The following is a 27,963-nucleotide window of genomic DNA, read 5'->3' as shown; positions in this document are numbered from 1 at the left end:
TACCACAGAGTTTCCTGGGTCGGAAAAATATTGGTGGCAACGCTCATGAAAACTGGAGCCTACTGAGGTTTCTCCCATTTGTGATTGGCCCCCTTGTCCCAGAAAATGAGCCAGCATGGCTTGTTTTGATGGATTTAAAAGATATTGTGCAGTTAGTTGTTGCTCCTGTGCATACAGATGAATCCATCTCATACCTTGAAAGCAAAATCATTGAGCACAGACAGCGGTACCAAGACCTGTTCCCTGGTGTCAGACTTCTACCCAAACACCACTATCTAGAACACTACCCGCAGATGATAAGGTGTTTTGGCCCTCCAATCACAGTTTGGACAATCCGATTTGAATCCAAACACAGTTTCTTAAAGGACATTGTTAAACACACAAGTTGCTTCAAGAATGTACCACTCACTTTGGCTTCAAAACATCAAATGATGATTGCATTTCACATAAACTCACCATCTTATGGTAAATCTTGCCTAGATGTATCTAGTGTGTCCATAGTTCCAGTTGATGTATTGAAGGAGGAAGTAGCTGCAGCTATAACGCTAAAATCCCCTTGCACATCTGAAGTGCATCTTGCTAAGAATGCAGCAAGTAATGGCATAGCCTACAGCAATGGCGTGATAGGTGCCCACGGATCAGAGTTCGCTGAAATTATTCAGATGTGTGTAATAAATGAGATGTTGTTCCTCATTGTGAAAGTGCTGTGTGGGTGGTACACACACTACAGAGCCTTTGAGCTAAGCTTGTCACCATCCAGTGAAGTAAAACTTCTGGCACTGAGTGAACTCACTGACCCCTATCCACTGGCCTCTTACACGGTTGGATAAAGCCATATGGTGAGCTTAAAGAGGAAGATCAGCATAAAAGGTTGGTTAACCACCAAAATGGTGATTAATTCTAGGGCTGAACAATGAATCACAATAAGATATACTTTCAGTCCTAAGTAATTGCTCGTTTTATACACACATTTGGTGATGGGGGTACTGCATGCTGAGGGTGTTTTCTTTTATTTTTTTTGTTTGTTTTTTCTCACAAGACATTTGCCTTTGGAGTCTGTCACTCTGCCTGCCTGTGTATCATCACATCTATGCTGTTTCACCCAATTTCTCTGAAATCTCGGTGTATTGTCCACTGTATTGTCCATTGTCTCTGTCCATTATAGGTCATACTGTATTGCATGTCATACTAATTGTTGTGGGTCACATCCTAGGCTCCTCATTTCTATCCACCTCTGTCTAGTTTTCAGGATGAACTTTAAGCTGGTACAGATGGATTTTATCAGCTATAGTGGTTGGGCAAATTACATAATGAAAGTGTGACTAGAATCAATTCTCTGGCCAAGTGGTCATACTATATCTGAGTAAAGTGAAAACAAGAAACCTAACATGTTTGCATCAATTATTGTATTGATAGAAGAAAAATACTGTGATTAACAAAAAATTTAAATCTTTTTTTTTTTTTACAGACTGAGACATAGAAGAATGAATACCCCAGCACTTCTCAAAGTGAAAACAGCAGCCAAAGGATGACTTTCCAAAATGGACTCCCTGGATCTGTTAATGAACTTGTTGATGAGGTACAAAGACAATGTGGACTTGACTTTCAGTTCAGACTTCAGTTTATGGATGCACTCTTTGGAAATGAGTTCATGAACCTCACTTCAATGGATGAAGTACAGGATAGAGGGATCGCTCCCTTGATGAATCTTCATCCCTGTCCAGTGGATGTGTTGACACCGACATACTCTCCTCACTGGAGTCAGAGTCATCCAGCTCTCGGTCATCTTGGCCGAGCATGTTTCGTGTTCCTCAGTTTAGTTATGATGTCGAGTTGAAACTTGAGCAGGGCAATGCAGCTTACAGGGAAAAGGGTATATTGTTCATTCCGGATCCTAAACTGAAGTCCAACATTCTTGAGGGCCTAGTGCAAGAAATTGTTCGGTACAAACTTTATGCTTCTGACAAAGACTTTAACACGGTTGGAGAGGCTCTAATCTCAAAGCATCCTTGCCTGACTGAGAAAGGCTCCCTCTCAGGATACGCTGGATGGAAATGCAGTTTAAAGAACAAACTGGCAATCTACCGCACTCACCTAAGAAAGCTTGGGTGTCCTGAGGTGACAATAAACTCTCTCAAGCACAAACCAGAGGGCAAATCAAGTCCTGCTTTTGGCATTAAAAAACCAAGAAGGTCTGAAGTGAACCACTGCCCCCCTTATCCTACTGGAGAATCTGAGAAGAGTCTTGAGAGTATGAGAATGGAGCTGGTTTCAGATGTTAAGAAGAAGAACAACAGGGAGGCAGTAAGGATGAAAATGGAGAAGACGTTTGCATATAGGAGAAAGGAAGTGGTTTGCGACACACCAATGATAAAAGACTTCCAGGCAAGATGGCCAGCACTTTTTGAAGTAGGCGAGGTATGTGATTTATGATTCTCTGTCTCTCTCTCTCTCTCTCTCTCTCACACACACACACACACACTCTCACACTCTCACACTCTCTTTTTCTAATGAATGCTTTTCTAAATTGTTGCCACATCGCATGTTGATGTCTCTAATCATTCTCATTTTCAGATTAATGCTGAATTCAAGCGGATCACAACAATGCCCCTGCAGTCCAGATTTCTATCTCAATTAGATGTTCACTCTGAGAAACTGATCAAACTTTTTAAAAACAGAGGAGGACAGATAGGCAGACGCCTAGTGGGCATCATGGCACCCATGGATGAAGTAAGTACACTTTCTGGGGTGGGGGTGTAACAGTTGATTGAGTGTCTTCAAAGACAAAAACTACATCTAGTTGACTTGATTCATCCCCAGAGATGCCTTTTACCTGGACAAATGAGAATTCACACAGACATGAACTCAAATAAAACAACTTGTGCTTCTGCTTTTCTGCCTTAGGATGATGATGTGGACCTGGGAAGAGAATGTGTCATAAAGGCACTCTGCATTTACCTGAACGAGGACCCGGAGAATCTATTGAGAGAGTATGTGGTAAGTATTACTTAGGTTTATTATGTTGAGATGTTAACTTTCATATTTGTATAAGCTTTAAATGAGACATTATGACCCTTTTCTACAAATTAAAATAGTTCCCAGGTGTCTTAATGACATGTTTGTGACATGCTTTGGTCAAAATGCCCCAAGGATCAAACATCACAGCTATTTTTTCATCCGCTCAAAACTGCCCTGTTCAGAATGGCTGGTTTTAGTGTCTGTACCTTTTTTAAATGCAAATGAAACACTGCTTACCCCTTTCTACCAGTTCACAGGTAGGGGTGGTGTTATGCAAATTTCAGACTAATTACATAACTGTCAGACAACCAGGGAACAGCTCTTAACACTGCATGGATTTCAACCTCAGGAGCCTGCACATTAAAGATTTTTTTTGTCAAATATCACATTTTGTGGGCCGGAAGGCAAGACAAACAATGTTAAAGAGCCTTCAAAAAGTGATACTTCTATAACATATCATCTTTAAAACATCTACTCATTGTAATTACTTGACAGTCAGCTAACTTGTAAGATAATATGGTAGTGATCTTAATATTAATGTGTGTCTTTGCGTGTGGGTTTGAGCCTGTGCATGTAATGTTGTAACACTTGATGCTTTTTTGTGCATTGTACAGGCAGCAGACGAATCCCTCCTCCAGGAGTCCATTGAGGAAACCACTATGGGTATATACGTCTGGAAACACAGAGATGCCAGCAAAAAACCAGAGGACATTGGCGTTGTCCTTGAGTCCCAGATTGTGCTGCAGGATTTGGACAATGTTCCCTTAGCTGCTGCCATGTTGTTTGGCCTGATTTATTGTTTGAACTTAAACTACCCTGGTGAACTCAAGTACACCTTTGAAGTACTGCAGAAGGTGGTCATGGAGCTTGAAGGCAATACACTGTCCAAAAAAGCCCAAGTCCTGAAGAACAGACTTTATCAGTGAACTGGCTATACAGGCTCAACAGCTTGATTTCTTGCAAGACGTTCATCATTTCACCTACCTCTTCCAGTTGTTGGACTTTTCTTTTGTGTGGGTGGGAGGCTTTTTTTTTGCCTTTCTTAAATGGAACTGTAAGAGGACCCCCCATTTTGAGAGTTTGGGGTGATTTTTGTTTACTGTGAATACTGGTAGTTGGAAACAAGCCACTATAATTGTTTCAGTGTTTCACATTATGCAACATTTACATGTCATGTGGTCATGGGCAGGATGTGTGCTGAGTACCATAGAGTGAAAGGACAGGTGTATATTCAAGCGAAAATTCTCTCCGTGTCAGTGTGTCGTATGACGAGTTTTAATGTGTGGTCACTGTAGCTTTGGCTTCAGGTCCTAGTTCACCAATAATGTTCTGTCTTTGTTGGGTAAAAAAAAATGCTATCCAACTTGTTTGCTGGTAATACTTTATGCAATATTTCATCTACCTCTAATAATTGTTTCATTTATCTGGGCAGGTGAGGGGCTTTTTCCCCTACTATTATTATTTTTATTGAACTGAAATAGATTCCTACTCCCATTTTGTAGAGTTTGGGGTGATTTTGTCGAGACTGTAAACACTGATACACACTCACACACTCTCATACTCTCACACACACACCCACACACTGTATTTTCAACACTGCAATTTCTTTTTTTTTTTAACCACTGAACCTCCTTAAAGATGTTAACTACAGTATTACAACTACATCTTGAAACAATGTTCTAATAAATATTAATCGAAATTTTCAAATAGTGTTTATCTTTCCATTGAATTGTCAATATAATGTGATTTACTGTACATATTAGATTACCCAGTTAGTACACAGAAAGTTGTATTTTGAGTAGTTATGAATGGTTATTATGCACTGTCTGGAATTAATTATAGATATGTTGGTCTATTGCCACATGTGCTTGCTTATTTTTAGTGAATGTAGGTAAAAGATTTGGCTGCATTAAGTGGGGGTGGGAGTATAGAAATTAATTTCTTAAATTACAAATCAGCTTATGAAAGTAATTAAATATTTAAAGTAGGACCAAACTTAATAGTGTCTGATTTACCTGTGAAAGTTAGGTTAGCTTCACGCAAAAAAATCATGTTTATCCAGCCGATGATAATTAAATATCATACACATTAAAGAAAAGTGTTCATTTAACATAAAAAAAATCAGTCAGTTTAGCGTAAGACAAGCTAATATACTTAAAATAAAAGAAATATTTTGAATTAATAAAAGAAAGTCATGTTGTTTTAACAAGTCATAATTTAATGTACAGAGCATAAAGTTATAAATTCGAGCAAACATAACTTTAATATGTGCAACCGATGTACATGTTTTTTTTATGTAAATCCAACAGACTTTTTTTTTCAGTGTATTATTGTGTGCAGTTGTATTTGTACCTCCATTAATCGCTGATATAGGATATTGCTGTTTGAGCTGTAGTGCAAGTGCCTGCTCTGTTACCATATTCATAGTAAGTTTGTCTGGATTTAAACTTTGGAATAACATTTTTTTTTTTCCTTGTAGGGATCTAACGTAGTTGAGTAAGCGTGTTTTTTAATCTATTGTAGCAATTCAGAGTTAGCTTCTTATTCATAATTTAGAACATTTTCTATTTCTGTATAAAATATAAGAAATTATTTGTCCCCTGACATATGCCTTCAGATATTGCCACAGAGTGCTATGGAAACATCTGGGGTATCATGTATTTCCAGAAAGAAATCTGTTCACGAAAGAAAATTTTAAACTATTTACTTGAGAACATGCTCGAACCTAAGTGCCATATATGCTTGGAGGCTGTGTTTTCTGAAAATATTTTGTCAATTTGGATTGGATTATGATATGGCAGAACTATGTCATGGTATTGACCACTGGAAATAAAATGCAGTAATTTCTTGTCAATGACAAAAGGAGATCATAACACACACGCTTGGAAAAATGCAAGTCTGCCCTTGCTGCTGATAGTAGTAACAGTTGTAATAACTCATTATCCCAACCTAAATTAAATGCATTAACAACAGATGGAAGAAAGAAAGTAAATGGGGGTATAAAGGGGGGACGAATGGCAAAAAGCTCCATTAAAGGTCCACTGAGTGCTGTCATGATCACGGCTGTAAATACAAAGGAAAGTGAGCATGAGGTATTTTATGACTCCTGACACGTATGGTAAATGTTACCCTTTAGCAGGGACGAGCTGCTGGAGAGGATGTGGGGAACAAAAAGCACACCACACATGTGCTTATGGTGTCATATACTGAAACAATTGTAGGAAGATGTTGGGAAAACTATATATATATTTTTTTATTAAAAAATACTTTTTGATTTAAAAGCATCTTTAAAACTAGAAAACTGGTTGGGTATTAATCTACTGGAAACAATAAAACTGGCTGATAGAAACCTCTTTAATATATTGCGTAACTGCTTTAAAGCAAGAGACGAGAACATGGAAACAGTCAAATTCACCAAATTTGAACTCAGGGATATCAGCAATAGAACAAATTCTAGAGATAGAAGAATTAACGTTTACAATTAGAGACCAAAAAAAAAATGGAACAAGGTGTATCCAAAACATAGAATTTACAAACTGTTTTGTTATTTTTTTGCCTTGCACAAAATAGTAAAGTAGGTAGCCTACATTCCTACTCTCCTCCTATAGCCAAGCCTTCCCCAAACCCAACAACCCTACTTACCCTGTCCTACCACTTTTTCTTTTCCCTTTTTGTCTTTTTTCTTTTTTTCTTATTGTTTTCTATTATTTTTATGTATTTATGTATTGGTTCATTTCATCTCTTGAATTGTTTTTCTTGTGTTTTTTGCCTATTTTTGTTAGTTGTTGGTTTGTGCAAATTTCCTTATCTTTCTTAGCTTTGTTGGTTTGTGTAAATATTTTTGTGTTTGAGCCTCTTAGTTATCCTTATTAATTTAATTGTTAAAACAAATATGAAAATGTGCAGTGGACTGAAGTGTAATGTAAACAAATTGCCTGGAAGAGACTGAAAGAACTATTGCAATAAAGAAAAAAAAATTTAAAAATAAAAAAAAAAGCTGTGAATACTCATGGCGGGGTAAAGACTTGGCTCTCCAGTTGCCAGTCAGAACTAAATGAGAACATACAAATCAATGAAAAAGAGGTACAGAATGGAGCCAGGGCAGGGCAAGCAGTCTATCAAGTTACAAGCTAATGAGTTTTATTGTGCTTGCTAAGTACTCAATTCCTGAGTAATATCCAGCTGAGTATTGTATGTCACAGTCCAGGCTGTGACATCATCACACTTCTCTGCCTGTTCCCTTATGTTTCCTCCATTTCATGTTTTCCTAGTGTTTTCCCCTGTCTGTTGGGTGTGTGTTTTTTCTTGTCTATCTTTTAGTGTGAATTAGAGGCGTGGCTTCACTGCTCCACTGACACTGTTGCGCAGCTGTTTCTTTTCACTCAACAATCCTACAAGAACTCCAGGGCTGTGGTCGAATACCTCTTTTTGCTAAGGAAGGTTCCTAACTGAGTCAGATGAATAGGTTGTACCTGAGCGGCTACCATAATAAAAGTTGTTCAAATTCTCCTAATATTAAGGAAAGGGGCATCAATGCTTACTTTATGATCTCCTTTAGCATAGGATACACTGGAGCATCCTTTACCAAAGGTGTAGTGGTTATTTCTTTATATTTCTTATTTCTATTTCTATTTCTATTTCTATATTTCTTTCTTCTTCTGCAAAGTAGTCTTGACGCTCTACATTATTAAAAAATCCAAGATGTTCAGAAAATAATGAATCTTTTATCACAAAATAAAAAATTATCAAAAGGCTCAGGATGCCATGACATAATAAAATAAGGATTGTAAAGATAAACTAAATATTTCTTTGAGAGGAGCAGGATTCTTGTAAATGAGGTCAAAAGACTGACCTCCTGTTTCAGCCACACCCTTTAGGCTACATCCTGGGCCTTTATAGCTTTTTTCCTCCCATCTCAGTTCCTCCCATTTTAGACTCCAGTCACAGCATCTGATTAAGAGACCCTAACTTGATGGAACGCAGATTTGATATCTGCCATAAGTGCTATGGGTTCCAGTCTAAAACTGAGCAGGGCTCCAACTAATGAGTTAGTTAGGTTAGGGCCTTGCAAAAGTTCAGAGTTTAGGGATGCACCACAGTCAAACACCACCCCGAGGGTTTTCTTCTTGGGGTGGTAGACTCCATGATGTAGAATGTACCAGGTTCTTCCTCTGATATGTTCAACTTCTTCCAGTGGAACCACCTCTGCATATCCTGTGGCTAAAACATCACTAAGAAAGTCTATATACTCATTTTGGAAAGATTCATTTCTCTTGAACCTTATTTTTAGGCTCAGGAGACATTGCATGGCAATATGGCGGTTATTAAGCATTTGCACATCATCTTTCCTGAAGGGTACAGTATAGTGTAGAGTCATTTGCAATCTGGATCAACCTTTTGTCTTCTAGTGACATTTCCTGCTTTTCCTCCAATGCGTTTTCATTAAAGCCATGATTGTACTGACTGATCGGCAGTTTTTCCAGGTTTGCTACAGAGATCCTATTTACTGTGGCAGAGTAACAGTCATTGGAAGAACTGGGTTCTCCACCTAGGGGTCCATTGATCATCCATCCTACCAGGGTCTTCACTGAGGATTCTATGATTTCCCAGGGTTCTATGATTTTAGGTGCATTGGATCCTATTAGCAGCTCAATGTTGCTGTCTATCTCTGGGATGTTGACCTTTTGCAGGTATGGCCACTTAGCAAGATCCTTCTTTCTTGGTATATTGTCAGCAGTTACAGGCATTTCCTTTTGTGTGAATGCATCAGGTATCTGTATAAAATTGTTCTCATCAACTCCTGAAACTTCCAGATCTTGCTTTGGTTTACTTGCGAATGGCTCAACATGCAGGACACCAGGGTGCTGTTCGGAACACACTGAACACATTAGTTTTTTCTTACAATATTTGCTAATGGGGCCCTGCTGTAGACAGCCAAAGCAAATTCCTTCCCTTTTAAGAAGTTAATTTTCTCCTTATTTATATAACCTCTTAACCTCTATCTGGGTTCATGTGAAGACAACTTCTGACAAGATCTCTAGGGAGGCCACTAGTGTACTGATCAAGGAAGTACAATCTATCTGCACTACTGTCAGTCTTGAGCTCAATTGCATGCTCAAAGGCTCTAAAAAATGATCTGTACAACAAAATGTCACCACTGAAGATTGGGACTTCTTTACATGGGAGATTAGACAGTTGTTGCTTCACGAGAATCGATGTTATATCATTTTGACTTTGGAGTATATTTGTGAGTTTGTCGTAACCCAAATTGCTCTGTGAAGTTGTTGTGGCTTCGTTAGGGACCTGTGTAGATACAATGGAAGTTGTTAATAGATCCTCTGTTAAAGGATTTAGAGGACTTGATGTTTGAACTGAGCTTGTTTTCTTGTTTTCTGATTGTGTAAGGATAGGTTGGAAGTAGACACCATCTTTGGGGTTTGTACCATAGAAAGAGCTTTATATGCTTTGTCTAAGGAAAGAAATTCATTGTCTACTGTATTGTTTTTAGCTGACATTTCTTCCAGGTAATCATTCATTGAATCTTTACCTTCATTTTGTTGTGTTTTGGCAGGTGGTTGAGCTGGTGACTCTGATACCAGGCCTGGCTGTTTCTCCACAGTTGGAGGGTGTGTGGCCTGTGGGTCCTCAGCAGACATGAGGACTGTAAGCTTCTGTGATGAGGCTGCCAACAGTGTTTTCAGCTCCAGGGCTTCATGTTGCTGCTTCAGTGATTTCACTGCTTTGTTTAATGCCTCCTCATTTTCCTCTAGATCTTGTTTTTCTTTCAGAGTGGCCACCTTAACCATAAGAGCTGCACTTTCTGCTTCTGCCCAAATCCTTGCAGATGTAACAGAGGAGGCACTAGAGCTGGATCCAAGACTAGAAGCCTATGGTACACTGTCATGAAATTCACCAGTTTTCAGTCAGCCACTCAGACACAGAAGAAAGAAAAATATTAATTTCAGCCATTTTAGGTTCAAACCATTCATTCACATTTATCTTCACTTGCCTCTTTTTCTGTCGAAAGATCACGATAGGCTGCATGTGCAGGTCTAAGTCTTTCAACATTTCTGTATATTTAAGAAGGTTTTCTTTAACTTCATGCACACATAATGCATCTTCCATAAGTTCAATCGGTATATTTTTCCTTCTAGCTAAATGTGCAAGTTTTTCTTTTCTAACATTTCTTAATTTGGTTGCATGTTCACTTTCCTCCATTTCTGTGCCTGTGTTCAAGATCATAGACTCGAATTCCTCCTCTTCACTTTGTTTCATAGTGTGAGCCATGTTTGTTAATTCTTTGTCCAGACATTATCCAAACCATCCAATAATCCACTCCTATTGCAGACTCCATAAGGTTTGAACAATCTCTCAATAAAATCCACTCCTATGCAGATTTCCTTTGTTTCCTTGATTCTGTTTCTCTGTGTGTGAAATACATAGAAGGGAGTACATACCATGCTTCCAAAAAATCAGGCCATGTGTTCACCATCCAGCTCTGCATGTGCCATTCAGGCCTACTCTTTGTTGTCAGAGTTCCTCCTTTGTTTGCTTGATGATGTCCTAGTGTCCTTAAGCTTCATGAAAGGAGTCTTTTGACTTGTTGTAGTGGTTATTTCTTTATATTTCTTACCACAAGATGTTCAAAAAAAAAATAATCTTTTATTACAAAATAAAATATGATCAAAAGGCTCAGGATGCCATGACATAATAAAATAAGGATTGTAAAAATAAACTAAATATTCCTTTGAGAGGAGCAGGGTTCTGGTAAATGAGCTCAAAAGACTGTCCTCCTGCTCTAGCCACATCCTTCAGGCTGCATCCTGGGCCTTTATGGCTTTTTTCTTCCCATCTCAGTTCCTCCAATCTCAGACTCCAGCCATAGGATAAAACAATATCAATATTTGGCTCCTACGAAAGGAAAGGAGAGAATCCACCCCACAATTCTTTGTGGCGACAACTTTTAAAATGACGCGCGACATTGGCCGTTATTTGCAGAATCAGCTGTTTCATGACATCACAGATCCACAGTCATTTTCCCAAAGTCATATGAGGATTCATGAGGATTATTTTTGAGGGGAAAGGAGGGTGAGTGTGAGCAACCATCTCGTGTGACAACGTTACATTTCACTTCCGTGACTGGGAGCGTATTTTCCTTTTTATTTTAATTCTCACCTTGGTAATGATGTAATATTGTCACCGGGTTGTCCTCATTTAGACTTCATAACGTGCATTCAACAACATGGCGAGTATGCACAAAACAAAGTAGGCATGATTAAGATAATAACAATAACATAATAATATTAATAATAATAATTATAGTCACAATCATAATATTGACACTCAGAGTTTATGGTGCGCTTTTGAAGACCCACGTTACAAAAGACTTGAAGAAGGCAGCAAATAAAGTTTTTAAAAGAAAACACAAATAAAACAATTACGAAAAAAAACTTTTTTACATAAAAACCAATCCAGTGAGGATGTGCTTTTTGTGGTCCATCATGTGAACACTGTAGTTTCATCACAGCAGACCCACATGAACAAACGCCATCGCATCATCACAGAGCCGAGGAGAAGTGCAGTCGGATTCTCTAAACACTGCGATCATCTTTTCCTAAGTCCTTATGAATTCTCCTTCACATCTTTCCTTGACCTTGTGACGTTTTCTCTAGAGGTTAAGAAAAAGTGATTAGGAAAGGAGATTATTTGAACTTTTCGACCGCAGCCCAGGCTTTCCTCCACTCAGCACTAGATTATCCCTTTGCCACATGTGGTATTGTAATCGGCTGAACCAAGTTTATGATTTGTGTTTTAACGATTTGCGATCTAACCTTCATTTTCCTTGTTCTCAGATACCTTGCCTCGCCCAAGAACGTCTTGCCCAAACCCTGATCTAAGGATCCTGTCTCTCAACTTCGAGCCACGTCTGCCTGCCTGCCTGTCCCTCCTTTGCTCCTCCAACCTGCTGCAATATCCACACTGCCTGCCTGCCAGTCTTCAGTTATCAATAAAACCATTCAATTACTCTTCAGTCTCTGAATCTGCTTCTGGGTCAAAAACAATTTAAAGTGCTGATGTAACATTGTAAAGTTTTAGAACAAGGTCATAGCTCTTCGGTATAATAACCACCTTTGGGTGGAAGGACTCAGGTAGATTTATTGGTCATTTTTTAAACCAAGTTTAAAAAAACAAAATTACTTGTGTGTCCTTGATCCTGCTACATGTTTGGAGTTAAAGGATGAGTTGATTAAAATAGCTACTATAGAAATTCCATCCAGTTCTTTGGGCATGCTGCTGCTAGTGACATCATTCAATTCCTGCAGTGCATTTTTTTTAATTTGCATCAGAGTCTTGTGTCCAAATGGCTCCCACCAGGGTCCGCTCCAGTGGACCATTTTTTCACAGCAGCGGCGGAACGTGGAGCTTTTAAATAGTTCCCGGAAGTAGCATTAATTGCTAGCAGCGCAGTGGAGTTGCAGCAGAGAGGACCATTTGTGATAGGCTTTTAAAGTTAAGACATCTAAAGAATTGTTTTTTTTTTTTTTATATCATCAGCATATTTTAGCTTAATTAGCATGTGCATTAAAGCATGATATTGGATTATCTACCGCTAAATTAGTGGATTTACGAAGCAATAACAGATATGCTAACAGAGTAAACTAACATTAGCACACTGTACTGTGTATACTGTACACATATCGTTGGCCACTAACTGCCTGTTAATTTAAATTGTCCTGCTCTTAATAATTAATTTAATTTATTGTAAAAACTATTACTGTAAACAGAAATATAATTTGAGGGTGAATGTTTTTAGCTTTGTGAAACTTTATATATATTTATTTTAGATATTTAACCTTGATATTTAACATTTACCCTTATCTAGCACTCAGTCGCTTTTTTTCTATTGCCTCTGATTCTTGAGCTGCTGAAAAATGTGAGGCTCCGTAGTGTAAGATTAATCAATTTAATCTAACCATAGTTGTTATATTTAATCTGGAAATATTAGCATGTTTTACTTTAAAAAACAAGATAATAATGAAACTACATACAATGCATTCCGTGTATATTGTAAATCATTGTAATCAAATGGCCCGCCAGACACTTCTGGGAACTATTCAAAGCCTTCATGAGTCACGTGATACCCGAGCTTTTTGAACTTCTGTTGTCATTACTCTGTTTATTCTAGTACAGTAGCTCCCACAAGGTCAGTCCATCCAGTTCATCAAAGAAACCATTTTGATTTTGAAAGGAATCAAACCAATTTTTTTCACATTTCAAAGGGTTAAAGTACCTCAGTTGAGTGAATTAATTGACTTTACTTCCCATCATTGGTCAATGTTCATAATACAAATACATTGAGGTTAATACTGCTCTACGCAGTGGGAAGCCATAACAACAACAACAGGCCAGTATGGCTTCAGCTCAGCTTGCAACAATTTAGGCCTAGCAATCTCCACAAAGACTGAAGTACTCTACCAACCCGCTTCCTACACTCAGTCCACTACCTTTGGAAATGATCAAAAGGTTGCAGCCGCATCAAGCAGGAGACAGAACTAAGGTCTACCAGGCCATATCTTCTATATTGGACAGTCTACTAGTGCCATGTTAGGAAACTAAATCATGTCCAGCTGAGCTGACAGAGTAAAATGCTGAGGACAAGTGGCAGGGCAGAATCCCTGACACTAAAGTCCTCAGTAAGGCCAATGATCCCAGCATACCTATCCTGCTTACAAAGGCACTGCTCAGATGGACTGTGATCAGAGACTGCCTAAATAAGTCTTTGTTGTTGATCTGAAATATGACAACCAATTGCAAAGTCCCAAAGCACTTCAAGGATATCCTGAAAACTTCCTTAACAGCTTTGGATTTGACCTGAAAATCTAAGAACCACTTGTTCAGGAGCGACCTGTCTGAAGAAAAGAAGTCCAAGAAGAAGCTCCCACAGTAGCAGTGCAAAAGAAGGACATTTGGCTGCACCCCAAGCTCTACATCCTCCCTGACCGGTTCAACATTTTTCCAGTCCCCTCTCACTTCTGCTAACTTTCTGTTGTTCATCTATTTGTACAAATATTGGTTGTGTTTTTTGTAATTGGCATTACATAGTGATGGCACTAGCTATGGGTCACTTATCAGGATGAGGAAATCAACTCACCACTCTCAGCCTGCATACTCTGCTGCCTGGCTAGTTGGGGTGTTCAAATCTTAACATTTGTATGTATCATGCAAATTTAATGATCTTGGGTTTTAGTTCTCAAAAGAAAAGAGAGTAAAGAGAGAGAGAGAAAAGGAAAAGCTTTTAACACAACACATTCCCAATTGGACCAGTCATCAAGGAGAACTACTGAAGGTCAGGCTGTAGTTGTACAATTAACACTGACAAAAGCTGAAACAGTTACTCAGCTGACTGGAAGAAAATTAACCCTAAATGAAATCATTTCTTATTTAAATTTATATATCATGTTAAAATCCAAGACAAAAAAATGCTCATTGAGGAGTTCCAGTCGAGATCCGGTATGTAGTGGCTACACTAGTCTCGCTCTCCCGCTATCTTTTTAAAGAACACTACGCTTTCAACACCCCGATGCTTCAAAATACTCCGTGTCGACAAGCAAGTGAGTAAATCGACAAGATGACTTCTAAAACAGCTAAAAACACGAAAAAAGACGACGCTATAAAAGACTACACTCCTGCCGCATGTGGTAGCCCGTGTGTCGCTAGCATAGCCAGCCTGCTAGAAGAACACAGGGCAGCGATTTCAACCGAGTTTAAAACGGCTTTCACGTCTCTGGAGGAGAAACTGGTTAAAACCGAGGCCACTGTAGAAGACCATGACCGACACATCGCTTCAGTTGAGACCAGCGCTAACATTTTGGAACAGAGGATGGGCATGCTGGAGAAGAAGTGTGCGGCGCTAGCCGATAGCAACACCAAGCTAGCAGCTAAGGCAGCTGATCTAGAGGGCCGGAGCCGGAGGAATAACATAAGAATCATCGGCTTACCGGAGTCTATCGAGGGTCCCCGACCTACGGCCTTCTTTTCGGATCTACTTGTTGAGATATTTGGCAGACAAACATTGCAGTCTCCCCCTGAGCTGGATAGGGCACATAGAGCACTCACTGCCAGGCCGCCTCCAGGAGGAAAGCCACGGGCTGTCATCATCCGCTTTCACCGCTACCAAACGAGAGAGCTGGTCATCCGAGAGGCCCGCAAACAGCGCAGTAAACTTCAGTTCCAGGGGAAGCCGATCCGGATCTTCGAGGACTACACTCCTGAGGTCCTTGAGCAGCGCACAAGATACCGTGAAGTCATGTCGAGCCTTTACAATCTGGGTCTGAAGCCATCTCTGCTGTTCCCAGCTAGGCTAATGATCACGCTGAAAGATGGGTCTCGTAAAGGATTCTCATCTCCCGCAGAAGCCTCCGGCTTCGTGGACTCTTATCAACGGGAATCGCCAACTCATCCTGACATGCCACGAACCGAAGCCGAAGACTGAGAATGGTCACGGTTGGTGAATTACCCGGTCTCACCCTTTATATTAAAACCACAGGGAACTCTTATGTATGGAGGCCCTAACAGGTAAACACCTCGGACACTTATCTGTATTCTGTTTAGGGCGACTTATAAGATAAGTGGATGGGGCTGGCTGTTAAGAGCCAACTTTACTGATGCCGTTTGGCGTCATACATGTTCACTGTTAAGATTAAGTTCATTCAGGAGTTGTTTCAGTGATTTTCTGTTGAGTCTGTTTCATTACATGTCTGATTACACAGGAATATTTGTTGATGGCTAGTTTAAAGCAACATGGTGGAACTAAATATTACCATGCCACTATCTCTGCACCTCATGAAGCAAAAATCTGTTAAGGGGCCTCTCCCCTCTCCCTTTTTTTTTTTTTTAATTATTATTTTTTATCTATTTATTTATTTATTTATTTATTTATTTATTTTATTTTTTTTTTTTCTTTTATTTTCTTTTATTTATTTATTTATTTATTTTTTATTTTATTTTCAGTCATTTTTCTCCATCCACGTGACAATTTTAAGGCATCCTACATGTAATTGCTTAATAATTTCCTCAAATATTTTTCTCTACAGCAATGCCCAACCATTTGTTTTTTTTTGTTTTTGTTTTTTTTCCCTCATATGTATGTGTGCATGTCTGTGTATGTACGTGTATGTATGTGCACATGTCTGCGTATGTGTATGTGTGTTTCTGTATGTGTATGCATATCTATTTTTTTTATTTTATTTTATTTTTTTTATTCATTTATTTATTTTATTTAAATTCTTCATTTGTTCCGGTAAGGCTCTGGTACTATGCAGTCATGTTAAGACTGCCCTCATGAGGCGTTATACATTCAACTAAATTGCTTCACTGTTATATAACGTTGTTAACATAATAATAAGACACTGTTTCTAGTTCATGCTAATAATGGGGTTACAGTAGCCACACATGGGAACCGAGACTTTGTGAAATGGTGGGAGACTAGACTAAGGTTAGTTAGAGAGTGCCAATGTGCTTGGGAAAAAGATGCTATGTAGGTACCATGGGATTAAAAGGGAGGGAGGATGGGAGGTGGGATGGGACGGAATGGGAAGGGCAGAAGCGGTTAGGTAGGACAACTACATACATTTACTGCTTTGACTTGAACTTTTGTCTTTTTCATCATTTTTCTTTAACTTTTTGTTTGTTTGTTTTATTTACCTGCTATAATTTTCCTTTACTGTTTTGCCAGGTTGCTCTTATTGTACTACTGATTCGAGGCAACATACACCACGTATCATGCTATGACTAGCACGACTAACGCAGGGGCGAGCGGCGGACAGGTGGTAAGGATTATCTCGTTGAATGTTGGTGGCATGAACGCAGCAATTAAGCGCACAAAGATCTTCTCACACATTCAGAGCCTAAAAGCAGATATAATGCTTCTTCAAGAGACACATTTACTTAACACTGATCACCAGAGGCTTTGTAGACCCTGGATAGGACAGATATTTCATTCAAGATTCAACCAGAAAACAAGGGGTGCAGCCATACTAATTAGGAAAAATGTTCTTTTTACCCCTGAAGATGTCTCCGCAGATACGAATGGCCGCTATATTATTGTGTCTGGCACACTATACCAGAAACCCGTCATTCTTGTCTCAGTTTATGCCCCTAATTGGGATGACCACGCTTTTATGAAAACTTTTTTATCCTCTCTCCCAAACTTAAACTCTCACGCATTAATAATGGGAGGAGATATGAACTGTGTCATAGACCCCCTGCTCGATAAGTCTAGCCCCAAAAATACAGTACCTTCCAAAATGGCTCGGACTCTCTCTGCTTTCATGGAACAATACGGGTACGTTGACCCATGGAGATTTTTGAACCCTTCGGCAAAGCAATACTCTTTCCTTTCGCATGTACACCGGACCTACTCGCGCATCGACTATTTCCTCATTGACAAGACTTTCATCTCTTCCATAGTCTCCACTCAATATTCGTCAATAGCTGCATCAGATCATTCTTCTGTAATTCTTGATCTCCGATTTGGATTGAAACATAAGAGTTTCAGGTCTTGGCGCTTTGATACCCTTTTATTATCCAACTCCGACTTCTGCAAACAGATCTCTGAAGCCATTGACTTTTTTCTGGAGACTAATAAAACAGAAGACACACCTCCTACGTTGCTATGGGAAACTTTGAAGGCTTTTATCAGAGGCAAAATTATCTCTTACACAGCTCATGCTAGCAGGTGCCGCAGAGTACGGCAGAAGGAATTAGAAGACTCTATTGCCAATATAGATGCCCAACATTCAATCAACCAGTCACCCGATCTTTATAAGGAGAGATTGAAACTTCAAACTGAACTTGACCTTTTGTCAACAAAAGAGGCTGAAAAATTATTACTACATTCTCGAGGCATGTTTTACGAATCGGGGGATAAAGCCGGCCGCCTACTTGCCCAACAGCTGAAATCTAGGAACGCTTCAAACCAGATAACACAAATTCGTAATAACACAGGTACAATTACCTCTGACCCTGGTGAGATTAACCATGCCTTCAGGGAATTTTACTCCCAGCTTTACACTTCAGAGTCCCCGAGCAATGGGATTCAAATGTCACAATTCTTTGCGCAGATAGACATACCAAAAATATCATCAGAAGATCAGCAACTACTTGATAGCCCCTTAAAACTTTCAGAGATTACAGAAGCAATTAGATCGGTGCACAACGAAAAATCCCCTGGGCCTGACGGGTTTCCAGTGGAATTTTACAAAAAATTTTCAAAGAAATTGGCCCCACTATTGCTAGACATTTCAACAATCGCACCAGCAGGGTGCCTTGCCACCCACTCTTGCACAGGCTTCTATTTCTTTAATCCTTAAGAAAGGCAAAGATCCCCTTAATTGTTCATCGTACCGTCCAATATCGCTTTTATCAGTTGATGTTAAAATTCTTGCCAAGGTATTTGCCCATCGTTTAGAATCTATCGTACCCTCAATCATATCTGAAGACCAGACAGGGTTTATTAGGCAGCAACACTCATTCACAAATATACGACTGCTACTCAACGTCATCCACACTCAGTCTTCTCCCTCAGACTCAGAAATAGTCATATCCCTTGATGCCGAGAAGGCCTTCGACAGGGTGGAGTGGACTTACCTGTTCTCCACACTGAGAAGGTTCGGCTTCGGGGACAGCTTTGTTTCCTGGATTCGTTTGCTCTATACTTCTCCTCAAGCATCTGTATGCACAAATACTCATCGTTCTAAATTTTTCCCGCTCTCCCGTGGTACACGGCAGGGGTGTCCGCTCTCCCCACTTTTATTTGCAATTGCCATTGAGCCACTTTCAATAGCGCTGAAATCCGAAACAAGATTCCTGGGTATCCAGAGGTGGGGAAGGGAACATAAAGTTTCATTATATGCAGACGATCTACTCCTGTTTGTGCGCAACCCAGAATCTAGTATACCACATATAATGTCAATTCTGAACTCCTTTGAGACATTCTCTGGGTACAAGTTGAACACTCAAAAAAGTGAATGCTTCCCCATTAACCAAGCAGCCTTATCAATGTCAACATCTTCTATTCCATTTCACTTCTCTACACCGTGGTTCAAATACTTAGGCGTTTTTATTACCCGGTCCATTCGCACCTTAAAAGAACGGAATTTTACAGCCCTAACAGAGAAAATGAAGACAGACCTACAAAAGTGGGGCCACTTGCCCCTCTCTTTGGCGGGGAGGGTACAGACAATTAAGATGAATGTATTACCAAGGTATTTATATGTTTTCCAATGCATTCCCGTCTTCCTACCCAGATCATTTTTTAAGACCGTCGACTCCATTATCTCCACATTCATATGGGCGGGCAAGAACCCTAGAGCCTGTAGAACCTTTCTACAGCGGAGTAGACCATTGGGAGGACTGGACTTACCCAATTTCCAATGTTATTATTGGGCTGCAAACATGCATAGGCTGCTGCTATGGTTCACCTCCCCACAGAGCAGCTGGTGCCAACTTGAGACTGCCTCTTGTATCTCCTCTTCACCACAGGCTCTGGCATGTAGCACCTTACCCACCCATTTCTCACAGTACACGGCTAACCCTATTGTTACTGCCACTTTGAAGATAAGGGCACAAATAAGGCGGCATTTTAAGTGGTCCACTCTCCCACAGTCCACCCCTATCTGAAATTATCACCTCTTTTTACCAGCTAGTATTGATCCAAGGTTCGCATCTCTTGCTGAAAGGGGCCTACGATGTTTGGAGAACCTGTATGTGGATGGGTCTTTCGCTAGTTTCAATCAATTACGTGCCACTTATGGGCTAAACCAGTCTGACTTTTTCAGATACTTTCAATTGCGGGACTTTGTGAGGACACAGTCACCAACATTTCCTCAAATCCTGCCTCCCAGTGGCTTAGATCATATATTATCTGCTGACACCCTGTCTAAGGGGCATATCTCATATTTATATGAACTTGTTTTGCCAACTAGTGAATTCATGGTTGAGAAAATTAAAGCAGACTGGGAAAGCGAATTGCAGATTAACCTTTCTGATCAGTTCTGGGGGAAGGCTTTAGAAGCTGTGAACTCATCGTCCTCTTGCGCTCGGCTTAGCCTAATTCAGTTTAAAGTGCTACACAGGGTTCACTATAGCAAAGCCAAACTTTCCAAAATTTACCCAGATACAGTAGTGGATAGATGTAGTAGATGCTCACTCTCCCCATGTGACTTAACGCACATGTTTTGGCTGTGCCCCAAACTGGTTGGGTTTTGGGAATCATTCTTTTAGACGGTCTCAGAAATATTACAGATCCAGATTCCACCATCCCCCCACATAGCTATTTTTGGGAGACCGGAGGACAGTTACACTATGACAAGAAGCCAAATGAATGTAACCGCCTTCACCTCACTAACCGCACGCAGGAGAATTTTATTACAATGAAAATCATCCCTACCCCCATCTTTTAAATCCTGGATAGGTGATGTTATGTCCTTCCTAAAGCTGGAAAAAATCAAATTTTCTTTGAGAGGGTCATCCGATAGATTTTACTCTCATTGGCAACCACTGATTAGCTATTTAGATCGACTTCCTGCAGGAGAACTTTCTCAGTAATGTTATGTTCCAATCCTGTCTGCTGTCTTGCCAACTATTTGATGAACTGCTGCCTGTTTGCCGCCCGTCCCATCCTGTCCTGTCCCCCGCCTTCATCTCATGCACCTGTATGGAGGTGGGAGCCATAATAGGTGGTGTACCAGAAGTCCTGGCCTCTATAGTCATTTATATATTTGTTATTTGCTCATTTAACTTTTTTATTTTTTTATTTTTTTTATTTTATTTATATATTTATTTATTCATTTATTTATTTATTTCTATTTATTTATTTATTATTATTATTATTATTATTATTCTTTTTAAAACTCTAAGTCTGTTCTACTTTTTATACTGCACTGGTATTTTATGGGATAGAAAAATGGGGGAAAAAGTGGAGAATGCCTATGTTCGATGCTCTTGTGTTGTATACTATTCTGTTGCATTTTCCTGAATAAAATATGGCAAAAAAAAAAAAAAAATGCTCATTGAAACCAGTGGCAGCGCATGCCATAGGCATTATAGGTGGCTGCCCAGGGCACTATCCTGATGGGGGTGCCAAAATTAGCCCAGAAAAACGTTCAAGTGAGTCATAATCTAAACCTTGCCTGATGCCTGGGTCAAGTGGACATTAGAAGATTTTTTTTCTGGTTGTTAACAGCACACATTACCCAGCTATCAGCCGAAAAGCCATTTGAATAAATAGAAGATATGCCTTCTTCCTCCTCTTTAACCAACCCATCTAATGCATCTACCTCATAAACTACTGCTACACCACTGAGAGGAGTGTATGTGGAGAGAAATAAAATGGAAAAAAAAAAAAAAAAAATTGGTGTCTAAATCAGCTGGAAGAGAGCTCATTAGTGTTACCTCTAAGCAGCCAGTGGCCACAACTATTTAGTTGTAAATCATTGTAAGGTTACATTGATTTACAATTCAGTAAAAATTAGTATTAGACAAATGTGAATTGTAACATTCTCATGATGTGTTCAATGTAATCTTGTAAAATGTAATGTTATGGACAGTGAATGAATGAAAAACATAAAGAACAACATTGGAATCAGCATGGGAGAAATGTACAGTAGGAGGACACCTGCAGGGGGCAGTGAATAACGTGAATGTCCTGGAAAAATTGGGAGGGTTCGCAAGTATGGCTGACATAGTTATCAGCATTGGTGTACATAAACCTGTGTTAGCTGAGGCAGCATTACTGTAAGAAGTGCCAACAGTATGGACCCACTGTTTCTCTCTATATCCTTTTAAATATTGGCCAGCTTAAGACAACACTCCCAGCGCTAATCTTCACACACCTCTTATCTATTCACAGCAGACTGAGCTAGAAAAGAACGACAACCACTGTGGAGGCAGAGAATAAGGAGAAGCAAAACAGATCGAGGGAGAAGAAGATGAAAGGGTGGAGGAAGAGACAGCTAGGGAGATGATGAGTACAAGAGAAACAGACTGTAGACTGAGCCTGTATGACTGCAGAAAGCCATCACAGAGATCTTAGATGTTAATAGTACTCTGTGGATAGAGTTTGGAAGTTTAATATTTTTTCATAAAGCTTCTACTCGTTGGAATGTTCACTGTATGTCTGCCTGGCTAACCCAACAATGCTTACCTCGAACACACATAGGTCTTTTAAGTCAGTTCATCCACTGCCCAGTCTTATACAGTAAAGTGCTTTGAATTGTGATGGCAAAATAATCAATGACAAAGTAGGGGAAAATAAGCCACTTAATTGGAGATACTTTTGACCTTCAGCTATTACCTCAGACAGAGGTTGTCATGACGGTCAGAAGATAGATAGAACCAGAGTCTACCCCAATCAACATGACATCCTGCTGCTCTTCATGGTATTTTTAGGCAAGACAACACGCAGCATCACCGCAAACAATGCTGTGTAAGTAAGTCATTTAGACTTAAATTGAAAGAGCTGCTTGTTTTTTTACTGACAATGGGGGCGAGATAATTTCATGCTCCAAGTGACTGCAATGAGGCGTGATGATGTCACCAGATTTAACAAAATGCTTGAAACCAGTTGCATTGTATGCTGTGTCTTGAGACTGCGCAAAATGACAGTTCAAGATGTTATCCCCACAGATTCTTACAGCATTTAATATACAGATAAGGGATAGAGAATATTTCAGACAGAACAGCTGACAGAACAACTTAAGAAAAACATTTCAGTCAAAATGCATTTCTGTAAATTCGAAGTTACAGCAGTGACTCCTCAGATGGTTCACAAAGAGGATTTAATACACTGCAAGCCAGGTTAAGATTTGAAAGGATTTTAATTAAATTGTATTTGGAAAACAATGATAATGAAGATGTGACCCCACCCATTCTCTGGGATGCATTAAAAGCAGTGTTGAGGGGCAAAATAATAGCCATCTCCTCATATGAGAAGAAAATTAAGGAGCAAAAACTCAAAAAATTAGAAGAGGATCTGAAGAGACTACAGAAAGAACACGCAAAGTCTCACAAAGATGACGACAAATGTAAGATTAAAGAATTAAAAAAAGAATAAGCAACGGCAACCAGATTGATGCCTTTCTGGCCCAGGTGAATCTTCCAAATATCACTGATGAACAAAATGGAAAATTAATATCTAAAATAACAAAGGAAGAAATTCAAACAGCAATTAGGAGAATGAAAGTGGGCAAGTCTCCAGGGACAGATGGTTTTTCCACAGAATGGTACAAAATAATGCAAGACCAACTAATTCCAACATTACTAAAAACATTGAACTGGATTTTGGAGAACAAAAATATCCCCCCCTCATGGAGGGAGGCAATGATTTCAATCATACCTAAGGAGGGGAAAGATAAATTGGAGTGTGGAAATTATCGTCCTGTAAGTCTTCTAAATAATGACTATAAACTATTCACCTCCATATTATCCAAACGAATTGAATTATTATTACCAATATTAATACACAAGGACCAGACTGGCTTTGTCAGACAAAGACAGACCCAAGATAACATCAGGAAAACACTGCACGTTATGAGACAAGTCACACATCAAAAACTGGAGACACTGATATTAAGTTTGGACGCTGAGAAAGCATTTGACTCAGTGAGGTGGTCTTTCTTATATAAAGTACTTTCGAAATTTGGCTTCCATACAACTATAATTGACACGTTTGCAGCACTATATAACAAACCAACAGCTAGAATCAAAATCAATGGAAACTTAATTGATTCATTTACTTTAGAAAGAGGAACGAGACAGGGGTGTTGTGCGTCACCGCTCCTCTTCGCCTTGTTTATAGAACCTATGAGTCAACTCATCAGGCAGAGGAATGATATAAAGGGGGTAACAATGCCATCTGGGGAACAAAAACTGGCCCTATTCGTCGATGATTTATTGATAAGTATAACACAACCTACTCAGACACTCCCAAATCTGATGAAATTGTTCGAGAAATTTGGTTTTGTTTCTGGTTATAAAATTAATATTAATAAAACCCAAGCATTAACATTTAATTATGACCCTCCACCTTCAATTAAGATCATGTACAATTGGAAATGGGATGCTGAATCCATTAATTATTTGGGTGTCTCATTACCTAGGGACTTCACGAAACTGTATAACATAAATTATGGCCCACTAAACTCAAAGATAAAAACTGACATACAAAGATGGAACATTATTCCCTTTTTAAGTTTAAGTTCCCGGATAGATTCAATCAAGATGAATATTCTTCCACGAATGTTGTACCCTTTTCAATGTTTACCAGTTAAAATACCATTTAAACAGTTCCTAGAGTGGGACAGATTAATAGCGAGGTATCTGTGGCAAGGGAAAAGGGCCAGAATCAAATTTAAAACATTGCAATTAAGAAAAGAAAAAGGGGGAATGGGGCTTCCCTGCCTACAGGATTACTACCATGCAGCTCAGTTGAGGCCTTTAGTCTGCCTATGCTCACCTACATACACTGCAGCATGGAAGGAAATTGAAGGAACGATGGTAAAGGGAATTCCAATAACAGCTTTATTGAGTGACAATAAATTACAAGAGGAACAGGAGATCCCAGAGGACTCTATAACAAGCACCTTCCTGAAGTCCTGGCAGGAAATAGTCAAAATTTGCAGATTAAAAGACACATCTAAGATTATGAGGTGGTGTGCCTATGACTCGGACTTTACGCCAAATAAAACCGATGGCAGATTTAAGACATGGATCACAAAAGGTTTAACTACCTATTATTCATTTGTCCACAAGGGGGCATTTCAGAGTTTTGAGGCCCTACAGAAAGATCATGGTCTAGGGAGAGATGATTTTTATAGGTACCTGCAGGTGAGACATTATTATAACAAAAATATTAAAGAGGCGTTAAGAAAAGATGAACCAGGGTTCATGGAGGTATTCTTATCATTAATTAAGTCCAGATCTTGCAACAAAATTATCTCCAAATTATATAATGCCATACAATTGTCCAAACCAGAGAATACAGAATACATAAAGAGGAAATGGGAAGCGGAAATAAGTATAATTATTACACAGGAGAGCTGGGAGAAAATATGTCAATTACAATGGATCTCAACCGGGTCAAACACTTGGCGGGAGTTCTGTTGGCAAAGTATAACAAGATTTTTAATCACACCCAGTCAGAAACGTCATCAGGGTAGCGGAGATGCTTGTTGGAGACTCTGTGGGTCTAATGGAGCCAACCACTTCCATATTTTTTGGGACTGTCAAGTAATAAAATCCTACTGGGAAGAGATCCACAAACATATTAAAAATATATTTAATGTGAACATCCCATTAAAATGTGAAACTATGTTCTTGGGAAATATAACGTTTGAACATGGAACATAAAAGACAAAAAACTGCTGACCATACTGTTGGCAGCCAGTAAGAAATGTGTCACTAGGAAATGGTTAAAAGTGGAATCTCCCACCATCGACGAATGGATTGAAATTGTTTATGAGATTTATGTTATGGAGAAGATTTCTTTTTCCCTCAAGGTTGAGAATGAAAATTTTTATAAGATCTGGACCAAATGGACTGAGTATGTAAAAGCAATCAGAGCTGATTTTATCTGATTATACTTATGCTTTGTGTGAACCCATCCTCTTTTATTTATTTATTTTTTTTTTTGTGAACAGAGTGAGTATTGACTACATGTAGGGGTGCGCTCCCCGGTTTTCTTGTTTTTGTGTTATTACTCCCGCCTAGAATGGTTTGGGTCCGTGGGAGAAAGCTCCAGAAGGGCAGTGTATACAACATCACTGTATCTTTGACAAACTGAGTTAATGTATGCATGAAATGGTGTATGTGATGGATGTCTGCCTTTCTGAATAAAAAGATAATTTCAAAAAAAAAAAAAGATTTGAAAGGATTCAGCTGCTTGGACATTGAAGATTCATAGTAGAGCACTGCAACATAGCTCATTCAATCTCTTGTAACAAGTGCTTTATGCAACCTCAGGGGCACCCTTATCCTCTTCCAATCCTTAAGTAAATTAATTACTATGTGTTAATTACAGCCAGTACACCTGAGCCCCTGGGCTGTCAGGGCAGAGGTTTAATCAAACACCAGTGACAGTCATTAGCTTCATTATTAAGCCTCCGAAAGCCAAATGCCAATGGAGAGTCTGTATGAATTGGCAGCATCTGGAGAATCAAAAAAACCTCATAACACCCCAGTACACATCCCTCAGGTGATAGACACCATGGGATGTTTTTTTTTGTTTATTTGTTTGTTTTATTTTTTCTCTTGCCTTTATTTGACACGCTTGTAGAGTGAGAGAGACAGACCTGCATCATAGGACCACAGGCTGAAATCAAACCTGGGGCCGCTGCAGCAAAGGACACAACCTCTGCACATAAGGCACCTGCTCCAGGTGAGCTATTGGTGCCACTGTGCATATCATCGCTGTCCAATGAAAAACACATATCTCCCAAATTTGTTTCTTTAGGAGCATGAAAGAACTGTTTTTCTCATAAACTGATTTAAAACATAAACCCAGAACACTGTAATTGGACACATTTAAGACCTGAAATGAAACTGTATGTTTACAGAGTCATCAGTGACCCAGTTAATACTTCGGACGGACTTACGTGCATTTTTGTGAGCTGTAGTGGACATACAATTTTTTTAATAATGTTTTCCAATGACATCTGGTTATTACAAATCTTAAATCTCCTGGTTTATGTCCCACTAAGTTAGTAAACTATCGATAGCAGGCTATCCTACATTTCCAAACAGCACATCCCTAATCAAAGCTTTTTCTTGGCATTTTATCTTGAAATCCGGATAATCCAAAGGCCAATAGTCATTTAATATTCACATGCACGTATCAGTCTGACTTGGTTCAAGGAAATCATGGCACTTATTGGCTATCCTTGGCTTAAAACCTAATGTTATTTATCCAAAGCTATATTTGTGAACTCCCATCATAATTTCTCTGTTTCTATATAACACTTAAGTACTTTTGTAGTTCACGAACATGACAAATCATCTGATACACAGGTGATGTTAGTGGAGGTTGACTGCAGCAAAATCCATGTTGGATTGAAAGAAATTATCAGTGTCAACAGAAAGGAAAAAGAGTACTACTGTTATCCATCTAACAGCCATACAAAGACATGGTGTGTACTGGCTGGCTAATGTTAGCTAGTGTTTAGGGATTGATTGAGAGATTGATTTGTAAAGAACGAAAATACGCAAACTACTCCAAATGACAATCATGAATGACTGTGAACTAGTGCAAACTTAAATACAGCTGTTAAACAATAAGTTTATGGTTATACTTTACCTTGTCTGCAAACAAAACTGGCAAGTGATTATCAGCTTCCAACTTCCACAGACACTATTCTCCAACAAAAGAGGGCTGGGTGTTAGAGATGCTGGAGGGAGATACGCACTCTGATTAACACTTCTCGCAACCAGAAGAGATAGGCGTTGAATAGATAACGTAAAAATCGGTCAAAATCATCAGAAGTGAAGATATGTGAATGATTATGCAAATTTATCAATTTGCATAATCATTCACATATCTTCACTGCAAATTAAATTAAACTAAAATTGGAAACAAAAGATCAAAGCATTGACATCCTCTATATGAAAAAGATTAAAATATGAATCTTTCAAAAGCGATCCAACTCTCTGAAAAACAAATTCACATCAGGAAATAACAAAATTAAACATACAAAACAATATACATATTTAGGTTTTGAACATCAGTTCCACAAACTTTAGAATGGCTGTGAATGAGCTAGAAGAGAAGGGAAGTAGTGCTTTCTGCGCCATCAAAAGAAAAATTCCTTTTGATATCCCCATTAATATCTTAAAATCCTAAATACAGTAACAGACCCAATAATATTATATGACAGTTAAGTCTGGGGTCCACTT

At 39.1% G+C, this 27,963-nt stretch overlaps 2 protein-coding genes across 4 annotated transcripts in view; one reads left to right on the top strand and one right to left on the bottom strand.

The window, feature by feature from the left end:
• sorcs2 (sortilin-related VPS10 domain containing receptor 2) overlaps positions 1-27,963 on the bottom strand; it is a 671,324-nt gene that overhangs the window by 593,246 nt on the left and 50,115 nt on the right. The window lies entirely within an intron of this gene.
• Positions 111-4,019, top strand: LOC148185572 (uncharacterized). The gene is made up of 3 exons (XM_088073653.1): positions 111-2,418; positions 2,575-2,730; positions 3,633-4,019. The coding sequence occupies exons 1-3, from the start codon at positions 1,798-1,800 to the stop codon at positions 3,942-3,944; spliced, it is 1,089 nt and encodes a 362-aa protein (XP_087929779.1). The 5' UTR covers positions 111-1,797; the 3' UTR covers positions 3,945-4,019.

The sequence above is a fragment of the Plectropomus leopardus genome, chromosome 23, assembly GCF_026936395.1.
Source record: "Plectropomus leopardus strain MGB_pleo_1.0 chromosome 23, ASM2693639v1, whole genome shotgun sequence".
Taxonomy (NCBI): Eukaryota; Metazoa; Chordata; class Actinopteri; order Perciformes; family Serranidae; genus Plectropomus; species Plectropomus leopardus.
The sequence above is the reverse complement of the archived record's forward strand: the minus strand, read 5'-3'. Positions and strand labels throughout refer to the sequence as shown.

Coding starts and splice junctions, on each gene's coding strand:
- LOC148185572 (XM_088073653.1), top strand. CDS start 1,798: ATGTTTCGTGTTCCTCAGTTTAGTTATGATGTCGAGTTGAAACTTGAG. Junction 2,419..2,574: donor CACTTTTTGAAGTAGGCGAG/GTATGTGATTTA, acceptor TCTCATTTTCAG/ATTAATGCTGAATTCAAGCG. Junction 2,731..3,632: donor TCATGGCACCCATGGATGAA/GTAAGTACACTT, acceptor TGCATTGTACAG/GCAGCAGACGAATCCCTCCT.